This window comes from Anser brachyrhynchus (genome assembly GCF_964034855.1).
Source record: "Anser brachyrhynchus genome assembly, chromosome: 12".
Lineage (NCBI taxonomy): Eukaryota > Metazoa > Chordata > Aves > Anseriformes > Anatidae > Anser > Anser brachyrhynchus.
The window spans coordinates 7,021,832-7,038,872 of NC_137707.1; the positions used below are offsets into that span (position 1 = coordinate 7,021,832).

Genomic DNA, 17,041 nt, shown 5'->3' on the forward strand with positions numbered 1-17,041 from the left:
GGAATCCCAGGAGCCAGCCAAAGAAGCATTATCTTGTATTAAAAAAATCTGCAAATAATGAAATTCAGAGGAGAGAGAAGCCAATTTTCTTCTTTGCTTGGCCCATGAAATTAGTACCAAATAAAAGAAACACATGTAGAAAGGACTGGAGACTAAATCTTCTCAGCAATATTCTTCTCAGGGTATGTTATTCAAAAGAGTACAGGGAGTCATGTTCAGAAATGCTGAGCAGGTTCAGCTCCTATTGATCTCAAATGGGGCTGTGAATTCTTGGTACTTTGGAAAATTAAGTCCCTGGAGTGCACTTGAAATTTTCATCACTGCACTCAGAATCCCACCCTAAAACTAACTGGACACAAGCAGGAAAATCTTCATTGTAGGTCTTGTCTTATAAAGCAACCCAAACTGATGCTCACACTTGTAGCTATTACAAAAAGGGAACGAGTTACATCAGCAGAAGTTACCTTTCCAGTCTAGAAACACAACAAATAAAGATAATACGTCAAGGCTGAGTGAGAAGAAGCAATGCTAGTAGGAGTAGGGGAGAAAAGAACATCTACTGGATGAAACAAGTATATTTTATTTACAGAGTTGAAAAGTAGAACTGGTAAGCAATGAATGAGGTACCATTTCGTTCCAGTGCCATTTGTTTTGGAACTGTAGTAACCTCATACATTCCTATCATGGAAGAGAGAGGTCGAAACTTCCATGTGGATTTTCTTTCTTGGCCTGGTTTATCCTTTTCTGGGGTGCAGATGCTGGCTGACTGCAACAGAGGCTGGGCTTTCCTTCTTGCACATTATGCCAAAGTATGTCTGAAACCAATACTAGTGTCTTAGAAGTAATTTGCAGGAGTTTTAAATACATCTCTGTGACTCCATAGGCTACACAGCCTTCCGGGTATAGTGCAAACCAGTCTTTATGAAAAGCATTTTCAAAGTGGATCTTTGAACCTGCTGGACTGCACGATTTCTCCTGTGCCATTTTTGATCCATTATATAAATACAAATTTTGGCACGTGCACAATGTTATAAACTGCATAATTGTTTTTATTAGAATTCTGTGAGTTTGGAGGTACCTGTTCTTTAATTACACTTGGAAAGGTTCCAGGAAAACTCTTCTAAAATGTACTGCTTGCAAAGCCATAGTCGGGCCACCCACAATGACAGCTTTTATTTTCCTTCTATTAGTGATGGACATTTTCATTTAATTTTGGTGTGGGTGTGTGACAGAGCCCCCATGCACTGAGCTGCAGCTTCCCCCTGTTCACTTTCCAGCCGCAGTGTGTCGGGACACCATGGCAGCAACTTGTGACATCTGGATCTAAGCCAAAGCAATGCTACTCGCTGAGTTTTTAGGCTGTCTTTCTGGCGCCCTTGGCCTCCCCTCCCCCTCTAAAAATTGCTGGTGACACTGGAAATGCAAGTCAGTTAATCTCGTCTAAAATCTAAGCATTAGCCTAAAGCACTGCCTGCAAGAGAAATGCAGACCATTGCTCTGTGAAGTTGCTGTATGTCAGCCGTAAGCAACCAGCACGGAGGTGGGTTTAGTTCCGCTCCTGAGCCCAAATCTCTTGTGTGGCAGGACAGAGAAAGTACAATAGTAGCAAGTCAGCAGGATAGCTGGAACTTCATGCTCCTTGCCAGAAAGTAGGATGTCCAGCTAGCATAAATAAATGTGTAGAACTAATCAAATTAGGATGGACATGCTGTGCAATACAGAGAAATGCATGTAAGCAGAAAATTGTGTTTAATATTTGTAATCAAAAGCATTTATTTGGGACTATAACAGCCGAGCGCTACGTGCAAATTGGGTGAGGAAAAAATGTAAACATTGTTTCTTTGATTTCATTGGGAGTTTGGGTACAGGAGGAATGCTGGATCAAGCTCCTTTTTCAGTGGCTGTGATTAAAAAGCTATGTGAAATGAACTTAGGGGCTTATTGACAGAAAATATTACTGTAAATGGTGGTGAAAACCTATTCCACAGAGATTACTCTTTATTGCTTGGAGTTTGCCAGGATTTATAGGATGCAATCTGAAAACTGTGGGTTTAGAGACCATTTGAGGAAATAACTTCAGTCCTAACACCACGTTTTGAGGCTTCTGCAGAAAGCAGAATTTAATACAGCAACTGGAGAGACAATGGAATTTTATTCTGTGAACTTTTCAGGCCCTTAAGGAACATGAATTAATGGAGGAACCACACCAACTCAACCAGTAGATGTTTTTACTTATCCAGTTTCCATGTCAGCTGAAATACAGTTACCTATAAACAGAATAACCAGTGACATGGTATAGCCCATGCCATGTGTCACTGAAGAATGCAATTAACCATCATGCAAAAGCAACTTTATTACAGTAGCTCATATTATAAACTGTACACTGGCTAGAAATGCTGAAGTGTGCTTTGTATGTGCTTTAGGGAATATGCTAGACTAGCATTTTCCATTCCTGAGAATATTGTAGCCAGCTTCAGATTTCACGGAAGTAAACAAAAAAGGCCTCATTGTTTCATTTTATGAGAGTAGCCTTTAACGTTCGGGGAGAGAGGAAAGGATATGGTACAGGAGTAGATCTGCTGTTAGCAGACATCACAGTACTGTCTAGTGTTTTATAAATGTACTCCGTGGAAGTAAGAGTACTGCTAATGCTGTTCTAGCTGGAGGGGAAGCCGGCAGTCAGTCCTCTGGGATGCGTCGTGTTCCGGCTGTGCCCCCATACCCTACCTGAGGAGCTCCCTGTGGCACGGAGGTCAGCCATGAACTTTTGTTTACGATCTCCTTTCTGCAGAAGGGATCTTTCTGGAAGGAGAGTTGCAGTAGCAGGTCTGCCCAGATTCTGTAAATCAGCCCGACAGAGGAGCTTTGGTCATCTGTGCCAGCTGAAGAGCTCTCACCTCTTCTTTAACTGAATGGTACGGAGTGGGTTAGATAACATATGGACAGCCACACAAGTGTAGTTTTGTACCAGATGATTGCATCCCTGCCACTATATGTAATCTATATGTATATCTATGTAATCCTTCCATGAGTTATTTTTCAAGTTGCTCATATTTTGCAGGGTTGGATGTTTTTTCCTGCTACAGCTGAGTAACAGTTGCTGAACTCTGTAGGTAAATTATATAAATTCACAAATTGCCTTGAGATTATTCAATGAATAGTACAACAAGAATGAAAAACCTTAAAAGTTGTGGTATGTATGGAGCATAACCAAATATGGAGCCTACTTGACTTGTGACAAAGATGAACGTGATGGGTCTTGAAAACTACCAGCTAATTCTAAAGAGGGACATTTTCATTTGTAAAGACATTTCCATGAAGATTTTTCCACAAGGAGTTTCACCTAGCATGTGGTTAATCAGCACTCACTATAACTGAAGCCAAAGCTTCACAAGAGTGAAACATCTCCATGAGGAGAAACACAGAGAGCACAGATATTAACCTGGAAGTACCCTCAATAACCCAACAAATATGTAGCCTGGTAAGAAATAGTCACAGAAATGGTCAAGTAGCAATGCAAATAATGCAAAAAAAAAATACTATTTGTATTCATTCAGTGCCATGTGACTGAAGTTCCTGATTAAAACAAGCCCCCGCTGTTCCACTTTCTCATTGGAAGTACCCTGCTCCCAGTTGTCCAATCATATATTATTTAGGTATCGTATAAATTATTCAGATTAATTTCTAATACAAATGTGTCTGGAAAAATAACTGAGGTTGACATAGGAAGAGGTGGTAGCTATCAGACAACAGATTTCTATGAATGATTCACTCATCTCAGTAGTCAAAAACGTCTCTCATAATACAGAATTTGCTCTAACAAAGCAGGCAAAACAAACATGATGGCATTTTTATTCAGGGCATATTTCTTCTGCATGCCCATCAGATGTGTTACCAATAATATGAGTTCTGTGTTTCCAGAGACTCTTTATCACTATGGCCATGATATCATAGTTCTTAGGGGAAAAAAAAAAAATCTATAAAATTTCACAAAAAAAGATGGATTCAGAATTAGGAAATACAAAGTTATAGAAAACAATCATCCTTTTCCTGCAATAAGCTAGCGAGTGGAAACAAGGACACTCAATATCTGTGCATCCAGACATCAAGATGATATGTGTGGAGAGTTCGCACCCCAGTATGATATACCTAGAGTGGATGGATGAGACACCTGGGTGGAACTTGGCTGTGCTCTTGCAAGACTCAGTATGGGGATGAAAGTGAAACAGTAATTCGCTGCTGGTATAGCACAGCACAACATCTGCTCTTCCCTTGTAGATAAGAAAGAAATCCTGACTTTCTGAGTCATGGTACCTAGATGAATGTCATAATGCTGGAGATCTTCCACAAGAAGTCCATTATGGGTAGTGCAATGCTGTTTATAGGTGACAAATTTCTGCTGGAATGCCACATTTCCTTGTATTCATTCTCTTGTAGATAGAACCAACTGCAGCAGGTGGATACAAACAGTAAGGGAAGAAAACGGGAAGGAAAAGACCCACTGAAAACACTACAAAACTGATCAGCATGAAGAAGTTATAGCAGCATCCAACCTGACGGCCTGGGGAGAAGACAGGAGTCCAGTGACAGGCCATAGCATGGTAATGATCACCTCTGAAGCAATATATTCTGGCTGGTCATCTGAGGTGGGAAATGCTAGGGAGTGGGGGGCGAGAGAAAACCCTCTGACACCACGTTGTTTACCGCCCCGCTGACTGTGGTGCTTTATTTCTCTAAGGGTTCACATGGTAACTATGTTTGCACATGGTAACGAGCTGCCTGCAGGATTCTCTGATGTTTATGACCGTCACTGCTGGGGTCTTGATTGACTGGGGGAGCAAAGTGTGATGTTGTCCGAGCATGTGAACTGATCAATGTTGCTGCCTACAGGCCAAGAAAGGTTGGGGTCCCCTGCCTAATGCCAAATCAAATTTGGACACATGTCATTTATAGGCACGCAAAGCAGTATCACATTTTTTTCTTCCTCTTTGATCACACTCAGAAACTACAAATCCCCAGGGTGAAGTCTTAACTCCACAGAAAGCAAGCGCAAAACTCCCTTCAGTGGTGGTTGGTTTATGGTGAAAGTTTTGATGTTGTTCTTGCTGTTTTCTTTTTTAAACAATTCTTATAATTGCTAGAAATCCGTGCTTATTTCCCTCCCCTCACAGCAAGTAAAATGTCAGTCTTCACAGTCAGGTGGTCTGCTGAAAACACTCAAGTCTGTCTGTTCAGAGTGTTGAAGGCTGATTATAAAATTACAGCGCTATAGTTTTATATTTTCTCCTATTATCTACTATTCAGAGCATGTTTTATGTCTTTTGCTCTGCTGGGACAAATGCTACATTGTAGCCAGCTATTTCTTTTGAATGCACTCAGTGGGAGGTGACAGTTGTGTTATTACAAAAAGGTCTTGAAACTTTACCACAACATATTCAGCAAGGTGACGATGTAAAACCATTGGGAAACAGAGAGAGGTGAAGGAGCAATTCCACACCTGGGAAGTTATTGAATGTTTCAAGGCAGACAGTGCTTTAGAAGGGAAAGCGTCCCTGCTCTGCCTAATCCACTGCCCCAGCCCAGTCAAGAGCCCCCCAGTGAAGGAGGCAGAGCTCCAGCTCACCTCGCATCCATTGTGTCCTCCAGCTTGTGTGCCAAGTGGAGCAGCCAGGCACCTCAAATTGGCACTGCTACTGCTTACTTTTGTGGTGTGACACTGGGACAAGGGAGATTTTGAGTGAGATTGCATTGAGCCATATACAGGAAAACTCTCTGGCACAAAAGGGAGATCACGGGGTGAGGGACACTTCTGTAAGTGCAGCCAAACCCATCAGAAACAAGTTCCGTATTGATTCCCGACCTGTCCCATTAACTTCGGTTTTACGTTTCCTTTCAGATTATTCAGATCTTTCCTGCTTTACCGACGTTTTCTGTAGAAGGGGAAGTGGAACCTGACAGCATGGACTAGACGAGACCAGAACCAGGTGCTCCTTTTGGCTCAATACACGTAGGTGGTGTGCAGTCAGCTCCTTTGTGGACATCAGTGTTAGACAGTAAGTGCTCAATAGTGAGTCTTGGCTATCACAGCTGGATTTCCTTCACAGGCACCCTTATCTGTGTTTGATTTTGATTGTTTGCGTGTTTTCCTTGAAGCTGCATTTGGAAACAATGGACCACACCAGTACAATCTCTCCAAACGAAGCTGGATGGCTGATACCGGACCCCGCTCCCCTCTCCCAACACCAGCACTGAGACCCCCGGTCATTTTGGCTGAGCCCCACGCTTCCTCCACCACCCTCCGTCCCCCCCCTCGTCCCTCAGCCCCCCGCAGGTGCCGCGGCCGCCTCCCCCCTGCTCAGCCCAGCCTCCCGCAAACCCTCCGCATCCCACCGCCCCCTGCCCAGGTGCCTCCCCCGGCTCCCTGCGGCCCCTGACCTCCTCGGCACGGCTCGGCACGGCACGGCACGGCTCGGCACAGCCCTACCCCGGCCCGGCCCGGCCCCGCCGCCTCCCCATTGGTCCCTCCCGCTCCCCTCCGCTCCGCTCCGCGGCGCCCCCCGGGCGGCGGCCGGGCCGAGACGCGGCGCCGGAGGCAGCGCTGCCCCGCGGCGGCGGCGGCGGCGGCTTAAAGCGTGCGCGCCGGCGGCGAGGGCGCGCTCACCTGGGCGCCGCTCCATGGGCTCCGCCGCCGTGCACGGAGCCGGCCGCCGGAGCCGCTGCGGGGCAGAGCCCAGGTGACCATGCGGGGGAGCCGGGCTCGGCCGCCGCACGCTTCGGGGAGCAGGTAGCAGCGCTCCAGGTGCGCGGCGGAACATGGACTGTCTCCTGCTGCTCGGCTGGACGGTACCTGTTGCGGTTCTCAGCGGCTGCTCCATGCAATTCCCGACCCTCCCGTGGCTTGGAAGCGCTGTAAAGGCAGGTCGAGAGCACTTTCTTTTGCAATCGCCTAGAGTACTTGCATACCAGGTTACTGCACAGTCTCTGGTGCCTTGTCTTTCTGCCTTCCCTTGTCAAGTAAATCTCGCCCAATGCTTCTTTTCTCTCTCTTTTTTTTTTTTTTTTTCTCTTGCAGACCCTTCAGTTGTGCTGCCTCTGTTGCATGTCTCATGCAGCAACTTTAACCAGTGACAGCATCAGCATCAGTGAATTAAATCATGGTTTGTATAGCTCTTTCTGTATCTATGTATGTGATGTATGTGAACATTTGTGTGGATGCTTTTTTTTTTTTTTTTTGAGACAGCGTTTAAAGTGAAGAAGCCACAGTGTTCAGGGAACATAAAGTGAAAGCAATTGGCTGCCATAAAATAGCTAACCCTGGGCAGAGATTAACTTGTTCAGCCCTGCGTGTAAAAGCTAAAAGGAATGATAGGTAAAGGCAAAGTGAATGAATAAACGAGATGGTAAATACATCCACGTTTACATGTGCAATTAGGAAGATGAATGTGTATGTAGCCACAACAACAAAACCTCATGCATCTGTTATGGAAGCAATGAGACAAAAGTAATGAAAAGATTTGGGTGGGAGGGCGGAAGAAGCAGAGCAGTGCAGGCTAAGGGAAAGCAAACCTGGAGAGAAAGGACTCGTGTGAATGAGAGCTGAGGAGCAGTTTGTTCCCAGGTTGCAGAGACTAGCACTTAGATGCTGATGAGTTTGGGAAGTTTGAAGTGCAGTGTATGCTTTTTATTGGGTGAGAGTGGAAACAAAGTACAATAGAGAACCACACCAGGGTGCAGAAAGGAAAACCCTCTTGCACCCTATCATCTGCTCACTGGGGGATTCCCTCTCTCCAGCAGCTGCTTGCATTTTTTGGCCGCTAGCCTGCTTAGAGTCCTCAACTTCTGCCGTTGATTCACACCACTTGAGGAAAGTGAAAGCTCTTGATGTATTGTTTCCACCATTTAAGAAAAAACAACCTATCATTGGTTATGTGCTCAGCTTAATGTGTGTCCAATAAAATTTGTTTAGGCGAGGAGAGTGATAGTTTTTGCAACATCTGTTACAACATAAGAAGGAAGAGTTTTTTCTTCTTTCGTAAGGGTGTTAGAAGTGGATTGTCTGACTGTCAAATCTGTGGACATCTTTAAGTATTTGCAGAGAAGTACAGCTCAATGGTTCAATGGGGCAGGGAAGCAGTTTATTCAGCATAGTTACTCATATAACTGGGAACTGGTGCTAATGGTGCTAGTTCAGCAAATGACTAAAATTCAGACCAAGCTTCCAGCATCCAAGTAATCCCTGTATGGGTAGTTCAACAGCAGTGGTCATGTACTTCAAGCTAGGTGCCTGCTAGCTGGATCATGGCTTCTATTTTTTTTTTTTTCCTTTCCTAGGTTGTGTGAGTAGATCTTCTCCTTGCAAATAGTTTTGTAATTTTTCACGTATTTTATCCAAAACAATAAAGTTCTTTGACATGCAATTAGCAATGGCTGACTAAAGGTTATTAGGTAGGATGTAATCTCTTTCTGCTGAAGGTCAATTACAATTTGAAACCCAGTCTAATCAAGTCACTACAAAGAGATGAGGTCTCACTCAGTTAAGGCATTAATAAATTAATCCTTTAATCCATTTGAACAAGTGGTACGGTTCTACAAAGTCCCAGTCATGGTTCCCCCTACAGTGATATAATATTTGCTGCACTCTTAGGGAAGAAAAAAAAAAAAACTAAAACCAAAGCAGCCTTCACATTTGACAGCAATTAATACAGGGGGAGGGGAAAATCTACAGATCTGCTGGTGATGACAAATGTCTTCAGAAGAATGATTGTGGGAATGTTCACAGCTATGCTAGTTAGTCTGTACCTCTCAGTGGGGCAGAAAGGAAACAAACACAGTTTGAGAGCCTGTGTGACTTACAGGAATGAGTATACGCAGTCAAGGCTATATACACATAGCCTGTAGAGCTTTCAGGCCTTTCCTTAAATGAGGGAATTCTACATACCATAATGAAAGCCTGCTGCTTACTGTGTAAGAATGACACTTACCTTATTTGCTGGATGCTAAAGCTGATGGCTAACTTTTTTATCGTTACAGATTATGTATTTGTGACACCTGTCAAAGTGGATTCCAGTGGATCGTACATTTCACACAATGTTTTGCACAGTACTAGGAAAAAGAGATCAACTCAGAGTTCAAAGAGTTCATTGCACTACAAATTTTCAGCATTTGGACAGGAACTTCACTTAGAACTTAAACCTTCAGCCATTTTAAGCAACAGTTTTATTGTCCAGGTACTCGGGAAAGATGGAGTCTCAAATTCTCAGGAACATGACATTGAGCAGTGTTTCTACCAGGGATTTATAAGGAACGATAGCACCTCATCAGTAGCAATATCTACGTGTGTAGGCTTGGTAAGTGTTTCTTTAAAACAAATCAGTGTTTGAAGTATTTTCATATACGGAACAGTAGCAGTTTTGGCAAAGATCTGTATGTATGTACCATACACCATTTGGTGACTTTCCTAAAACCACTAGTGCATTTAACAGAAGAGATTTAGTTATAGCCACTGAACTGCATCACACCTTTTGTATTTTTTTACCATAGTCTTTGAGGAAAAACCAGAAGATTGACCAGTAGTCCTAGTAATTAGCCCATAGCAATTTTCATTTGGTATAGTTTGTGATAGTTTCTCCTCCTTTCACCTGCTTTTAAGTAAACGTTCTTGTTGCTTTTGTGAACTACTTTGGATAAAGAAAAAATCAATCCATAAGTTTAAGAGAAAAAAATATTATACCTAGGTTTGTCAACTGCTTTAAGGAAGGGTGAATTTCCTAGCTCAGTAGGAGTTATGAACCAATTTCCCTTAGCTTCCTTTGACAATTCCAGCCTACTTTGGTTTATAAGTCTTGACGAGTTGATCTCTTATGAATGTGTTAAATATTATCTTTGCATATTTTATATTTATGGCTGTCATCCAAGTTCATGAAAAATTATTATGCACAAATGATTTTTTTCCCAAAATATATTTGACAGTGCTCTTTGCCTGCAGAGAAGTCTTTACTGACTTAACTCAGAATAGTCATCTACAGAATTAATGGTTATTGATGGCTTTTAGGCAAAAGATTTTATACCTTTCATGCAGTCTGCTATGAATGCAGATTAAAGAAGGGAGATTCGACAATGTTAGGTTATATGAAGCTGTCCTTCTGCTGTGTAGTTCATTAAGGTCCAGAGGATATGTTAGGTCACCCTCTAGAAATTTCTCTTGCTATGGTACTTGACCATAAGGACTATTAAACTGCATGATGGGACCAAAAGAGGGGTACTTCAGACATCGAGTGTTTCCTTTGAAATAGTAATCAGTGACTTGAGAAGAGGGTGGTTCACTTGGAAGAACTGTTGAATACTGATAATTGGTTGAAGTAGTCTGGGTTATATTTTGTATGCTCTACGTTTTTTTTTTTTTTTTTTTTTTTTGTTTCCTGTGTGGGTCACAACAGTCACAGTAGTTTGAAGGAATTAATATTTTATAGTTCATTTGAATGGTTGCAAATGTGACTTTGGAGCAGGTGCCAGGAACAGGAATGAAGCTTTCTTTTGTTTTTATGTTTGGAGTCCCGAAGTCTCAATATCAGATGTGCTTAGTTGTGAATTTCTGTAGAAGCTTAATTTTCAAAACTACAAGCTTTTATTGTTTTTATTCAGACAAAAGCCATTTTCACTCATTGCAGTGTTTGCCATTTCCTCTAAGGGAAGTGCTCTACCTACATACAACAGTTAAAATTTGGGTGATCTCCCCTGTTTGGTCACGTTCTGTTTTCTAACATGCTTTATGAGCTAAGTGAAGCTGGGCTTGTCATGTCTTGTCTGGAGAAGGAAGGTTCAAGTCTGCCTCAGGTCACAGAGAAACAGAATGTGGTGATCTTAACTGAGACTGAAATGGATCTTTTACCACTGTCTCGACATAGAGATTGTTATGACTGGTAAGCTTTACTTAGAAAAGATCCAGAAACTGATCAAAAGAGAATAAATACTGTGGCTTGAACAAATTTATTATGGCAGAACATTTTCAGTACCTACACTATCATCAATTATAATCTGTCTCTTTCTTTAATCAGTTCCAAGATTCAACAGATTTCATCTTAAACTGTTATTTTAAACCGGTAAGTGAAGTAAACCTTAAAATAATCTCCTGCAGAGTCAGTATCACAAATAAAGTATAATTGTTTTTTTCTCCCTATCCATCCATTAATTTCAGTGCACCTAGTGAATATCAGGAAAATTATCAACAGGGTTCTTAGTCTTTCAGTTTGCAAGGCTGCCTTCTTAAAAATGTGTCGTCAGCTGTCTGTAATGACAACCACGTCATTTTTACTGTGATCCAAATTCAGTGATCATATGTTAAGTCTGGACGCTGTACTGTGATCAAGAGAACCTTGTGAATAGCTCCTATATCCTCTTTGCACCAACTACTTTTGTCACTTGGTTGCCCTTCTTTCCTATTTGTTTTGTTCACTGCAATTAAACTGAAAGTGGTGTTTCTTCTATATGGTTGGTAGCACTAATCTTTCCATTGTTCCTTTCATTAGCAATAGCTTCTCTACAATAAAACTGCACTGACCCATTCTTTCAAGCCTGGAACACCACAATGTGATTTGGAAGCAATTGCATTTCAATAGACTACAGGGACTCTTTGATCTAATTTTTTGGATGACCTAGAGTACTCAGTCATTCAGTTGTCTGTTATCTGCCATTGCCTGCAGAGTGGACTTTTGAGAGAGTCTATATGAAATGGTTTGTTAGGCAGGATGACCTTAACACTGGAAAGGAGCAAGAATTTGTTTCTTCAGTATAGATCTATTAAGAGATGGACGTATCTTGCACTTTAACAGCTTAGTTGACATTAAGGCCACATGTTTTTATGCTGACTTGTTGATTTGAGACCAAATGTTTCCATCAGTCAATGCAATTTCCTTGATGTGTCAAAAGGCATAACTGGGTCCCCACTCTTTATCTGAATAAGTACTCATGTAAATTAAGTTAGCATTTTAGGATAGTGTGTACAAATTTACTATGAGTACTGCCTCTTGCCTTTTCATCTTTATAGTGTTTAGGTATTTTGATTGTCAATGGGAAACCTGCTTTCTTCTGTACACTTTTGCTTCAGTCAGCATCCTTTATTTGCTGGAGCATCAGCTATGCAGCAAGAAAACTGATTTTTATTTATTTATTTTGATGAAACTAACTTGTATGCAAGAAATCTTGTTTAGATCTTCTTAAGTGCCTGCTTCACTGTCAGGCTTTCAGTAACAGCATCATACTTTCTTGGTAATAGAGTGTCAGATTTAGTAAAACTCAGGCTTATGGTCTACAACACAGAGTCATTCAGTCAATTTATCAAAAATGCTCAAAAGACAGGTGTAGTTTCTATACCTTCATAAAAATGTGTTCTGGCTATCTGTAGAGAAGATAATACATTATCTCCAAAGAAGCTGTGATAATTTTTTTTTAATGTTCATATATTTTGCTAATACTTCCTCACTCTCAGGGCTGCTTTTTTTTTTTGTTTGTTTGTTTAACTCTTCTAACTTTGAGTCAGTGAGTTCATTTACATTTGTAAATATAAAATTAGTTTCTTCCTTTGTCATCATCTTAATGTGGCTCAAATAGAAAATCCTGTAAAATTTTCAACTGGTTTCCCCACTGATGTTCATTGTCACTTTTAATAAAACTCTTCTGGTAGTCAAGAATGACTTCTTGGATTTTCCTTCAAGTTCCTTGTGCTTTCCCAGTGTGTACATCCAGGTCACTGGTTTGTCTTGCTGTTTCATCCTATGTTTGTGTGTTCAATTCAAGATGCTCATTCTTCCCCATTTTTTTCCAAGCTCCTCTCTTAATTCTTACTTATTCAAATTATAGTTTATTATTACTGATATTATTTAGTAATATATCATTACTTATATTTGCCTTTAGCTATATTATTGGGAGCCAGAGCCACATGACAAAGGGTTTTTTCAGCTTTTCTGAAATAGGTGGTGCAGGCCACTGTTAGAATAAGACTTATTTTTATTTTTTTTAGGAAGTATTCAGTTTGGCCATTCCTGTATTCCCAACTATTTGCCCTTGCCCCTTTGCCCATCCTCATACACATACTATGCACTCTATCCTGTGTTAAAAACAGGTATCTATGTCAGGTTCACTATCTTTAAACCCACTTCCAGGATGACTCTGTCTTTAAAAGCCTTACTACTGTTTGTGTGTTGATTGTCTCTATTTACATGCTTTTTGTCTCCTTTCTCTCTCCTTATGCACTGCGTATGTTAGGTCTATGTATACATAACCTCTTGTATAAAGTGGGTGGTTTGCAGTCACACAGTAAATCAGGGCAGAATAAAAGAGAACCCCAGAGTTGTCAGTAGTCAAGTTGTGTTCTAGAGACAGTCTTAAAAGTAATTTATAACTGTGCATTTAGGAACTGAAATCACACTCCCCTTGTGAACAAGAACCCTCTCTTTAAGAGTCAAACAAATTTACATTGTAGTCCAATACACAAAATATAGAAAATACTGATCATAATAAATGAGTTGGTTTTTATATATAGCATTTGTGGGAATGTTGCTGCTATTTGGTGGAGGAGAGGTGAGGGCATATGGCAAGTACAAAGCATGTGCCCCAGCCCCCCCCCCCCCCCCCCCGAAAAAAGAAAAAAACATGTACAACATAAAGGAGTGCTCCTACCATTACATCATAGAGGAGACATGCATCTGCATTTTGGGTCAGAGAGAAAATCAGCACAGTTCAGTGGAACAGTTCAAGTCCTTTAAAACTGTATGATACAGAGTTTTATTGTTTAGACCAAATTCAGCCCTAAACAAATGTGCTAGCATGGAGGCCTGACAGACTGCACCTGCTTATGCTAGAAGAGAATATGGGCCATTCCGCCCCTTTTATTTATGTACCTCAATTAGAAGAGTGGAGTTAGCTTCATGCACTAGCTAGTGCCCTCCTTTGTTTTTGGTAAGATGTGATTGAATCTTTCATTATAAGGGGCCTCTTTCTCTTGTCTCAAGTTCTGTTGTGTTTGTTAGTGTCTAGTCAAGGGAGGAGAGAGGAGGGAAGGATGAATCATGTTACACTCACTGAGCTGTCAGAGGACTCTATGACTGGAGAAAGGGTTAGATGTAGCTCTGAGAGATAAACAGAAGATGTATTAATTCGCTGGTAGTTGTGTATGCATGTCTGAGGGCAGGACTTTTCTCAAAATATCAAAGAAGCCACAAAATTAAAGCCTCTTAGCACAGTCTGGCCACCTAAGAGGCAGGCAGGCAAGGCAACTCATGTAACCATGCATTGTAGTCATTTAATTGCACCCCATATTAGTATTATTTAAGTTCATACTAACAACTTCTTATACCTAGAGCTCACACTTTAAGTCCAATTAAGTTTATTGAGATATATCCCAGTGTTCTTATTCAGACAAACCCCCATCATAATCAGTGAGACAGACTGGTGGTAAAAGTACAAAACAATTGCTGTTTGCAATGAAGTTCCTTTAGAAACCTACAGCTGTAAAAACAGGACAAAATTTGGCCCAGTAGGACCTTGAAGAGAAGATTTGTTTCATTCTAAAAGCTATTTTAGTCCATCCACAAGTCAATATACAAATTCTATAATTTTTGCTGTTACACGGGAACAAAATGAACAGCATATGGAACATACATTCTTTGACCTTTATATTCATACACCAATACATCTCTATCCTCTATAAAACACAAATCATATTTCACAGGATCATCACTTTGTCCACCATCCTGATGGACATTGGGTCATTATTCATCCCATAATACAGTAAAGAGGAAAGAAGGAAAAATTTTCCAAGGAAAATGAGGTGACAGTGAAAAAAAAAAGCCACATTCTTGAAGATATTTTAAATTATACTAGACAAATACAAAATATTTTTGATCTCAGCCTTGTATTGACTGCTGATAGGAAATGAATTGCATGATTAGGTTATTGATTGCCCTCCTCCATATTTGTCAGATAAGCTTTCTGTTCAACTCTGGTTTTAACGCTGCAAGACAAAGACAGTGTTATCCCAGGCATTGTGGTCCTACTGATTCCTCAAAGGTAAGATATGGAGTTAAATAGGATTAATGTTGGAGGAATAATCTGTTTCCACTGGACAGGAAGAATAATAGAGGTTGTGTTTCTTCCAGGTTTTATTAAAACAAACAAACAAACAAACAAAAAGACCTGTAACCCTTGAACATACATAGAGGAAACACAACCACCGAGTATGAGCAGTTTGGCTCCATCAGCCTGAACACAGTGGCTGTGAACATAGAACAGTTCTCAAGACTGCCCACAGGAGGTAGTCCTCTAAGTTATTTTTGTCTGCTCCATTATTGCTTAACTGGCAGTAAGAGCATGGAAATTGTTTGTTGGTGTATTTCAGAACAAACTTTATGCTGTTGTGAGCACCAGTGCTTGCACCCTAAAAACAGTTCCAGAAACGGGGTCATCCCCTTGTGTGTAGATAGGCAGCTTGTCCTGACCTTTATTTTCTAAGAAGCGGTCTTGTGACTTCTGAATGAATCACTAGACTTTATCTATACTTGAAACATCAGCATTTTTCTCGCTGTAGCAAAATCTTTCCACAAAGCTTAGTTCCCACAGTTTCCCTAGTCCGTTTGAGAGAAGCTAATAGTCAAATGCCCTCATAAGGGTCAGGAGAGGATGACCTGTCTGCGCAGACTTGACCTCCTCATAACAGGATGTCTTTGATGTAAATGAGGATTTTTATTTTAAGTGCTACTATTTTGTTTGGACCATACCATCTCTGCTGCTGAGATGCAACATATTCTCTTCTCCACAGCCATGAACTACTGAACATCTAAAATATTTCCCTTTTTTAGAGGCAGATTATAAAAACTAATAGCCGCTTTCAGTTACTAATTATTAACTTAAACAATATTTTATTTCTCTTTTTCCCCTTCCTCCACTTCAAAAGCGCTTGAGGAAGATACCAGGTTTGCATACCCAGAATCTGAAGTCTTTTGTTTACCCAAACCACAATGACAGCCTGTGAAACTGTAGTTCAAGTCCAACTCAAGCAGCCCACTCCCACAGCTCCGTACATGACACACAGCAGTGGAGTGAGTGAAAAGCAGAAGAGTGTCTTGGTTGTGCCCTGGTACTGTGGCACAGTCCACTTAATTTGAGCAAACAGTGATATCAAAACTGTTCTTAAACATTGTTTTTTCAAACTTGCTTCCTCCTTAGTCTATCTGTACATCCACTTCACCGGTTTGGCACTTAAAGTTTTTGAATCGCAGTTATGTTTATGTGTACAAGTTATTTAAGATAATGCTTTCAGATTTGCAATGATTGTGATGCACAGTGTGCCCCATACTCAAAAGAGATCTAGTTTGATCACTGGGACTGCTGTCCAATACTGCCAATAATGAGAGAAGGGCAGAGGTCTCAAAACTGTTCTCAACTTCTATGGTTTTGAAATTTGCAGTCCATGGATGGGGTAAGATAAAAGCTGGGGCCATGATGTACAAAGGCATCCAGAGCTGTGATGCCAATAATTTATCAGATGGTTCTATAAGACAATTTCAGAGCTATTTGCATCTGATTTCACTGTCTCCTGGGCATAAGTATTGCTCTGGACCTGTGGATTTCTCCGGGGGATTTCTAGAAAATACCTGTCTTTTTCTTTGGAAGTTGCAGTGTTCAGCGATAACCTGACAACACCCCCACTAAAGTGATTAGTCTATTTAGTCATCAGAAGTGTTCCCTCTAATTTCCTGATCATGCACAGTTGTTAGCTCTGTGTGACACATTTTGTAATGGTCTTCTCTCAGTGAACTAGTGGGAGAAGGGTTAAACTTAGTTATCTGCGGTGAGAGCTACCACTGGACCTGCAGTGAGAGCTAGCACTGAACCTATTGCAAGTTCTATCAGCTGAAGCTCAGATTTCATTATCTTTTTTCTAAAACCCACTCATTTTGTGTTAGGAAGGCTCTGACTAGCCCTTAAATGGTATCTGAATTGAACCTTAATGGATAATTACATTACAAACAAGGTTTTCCTCTGTCTT

General features: G+C 41.0%; 1 protein-coding gene across 12 annotated transcripts in view; it reads left to right on the forward strand.

Moving 5' to 3' along the window:
- Positions 1-2,123: 2,123 nt before the first annotated feature.
- Positions 2,124-17,041, forward strand: part of ADAMTS18 (ADAM metallopeptidase with thrombospondin type 1 motif 18) — an 84,507-nt gene continuing 69,589 nt past the window's right edge. For 3 of the 12 annotated variants that reach the window (XM_080552509.1, XM_080552505.1, XM_080552511.1), the window contains exons 1-4: positions 6,584-6,966; positions 7,073-7,157; positions 9,031-9,347; positions 11,055-11,099. In XM_080552509.1, coding sequence (XP_080408635.1) covers positions 6,814-6,966; positions 7,073-7,157; positions 9,031-9,347; positions 11,055-11,099 — 600 coding nt within the window. In that variant the 5' untranslated portion in view covers positions 6,584-6,813. Of the gene's footprint in view, positions 6,054-6,575; positions 6,967-7,072; positions 7,158-9,030; positions 9,348-11,054; positions 11,100-17,041 lie in introns of those variants that run through there. The other 9 variants (XM_080552510.1, XM_080552513.1, XM_080552514.1 and 6 more) reach the window with 7 other exon arrangements.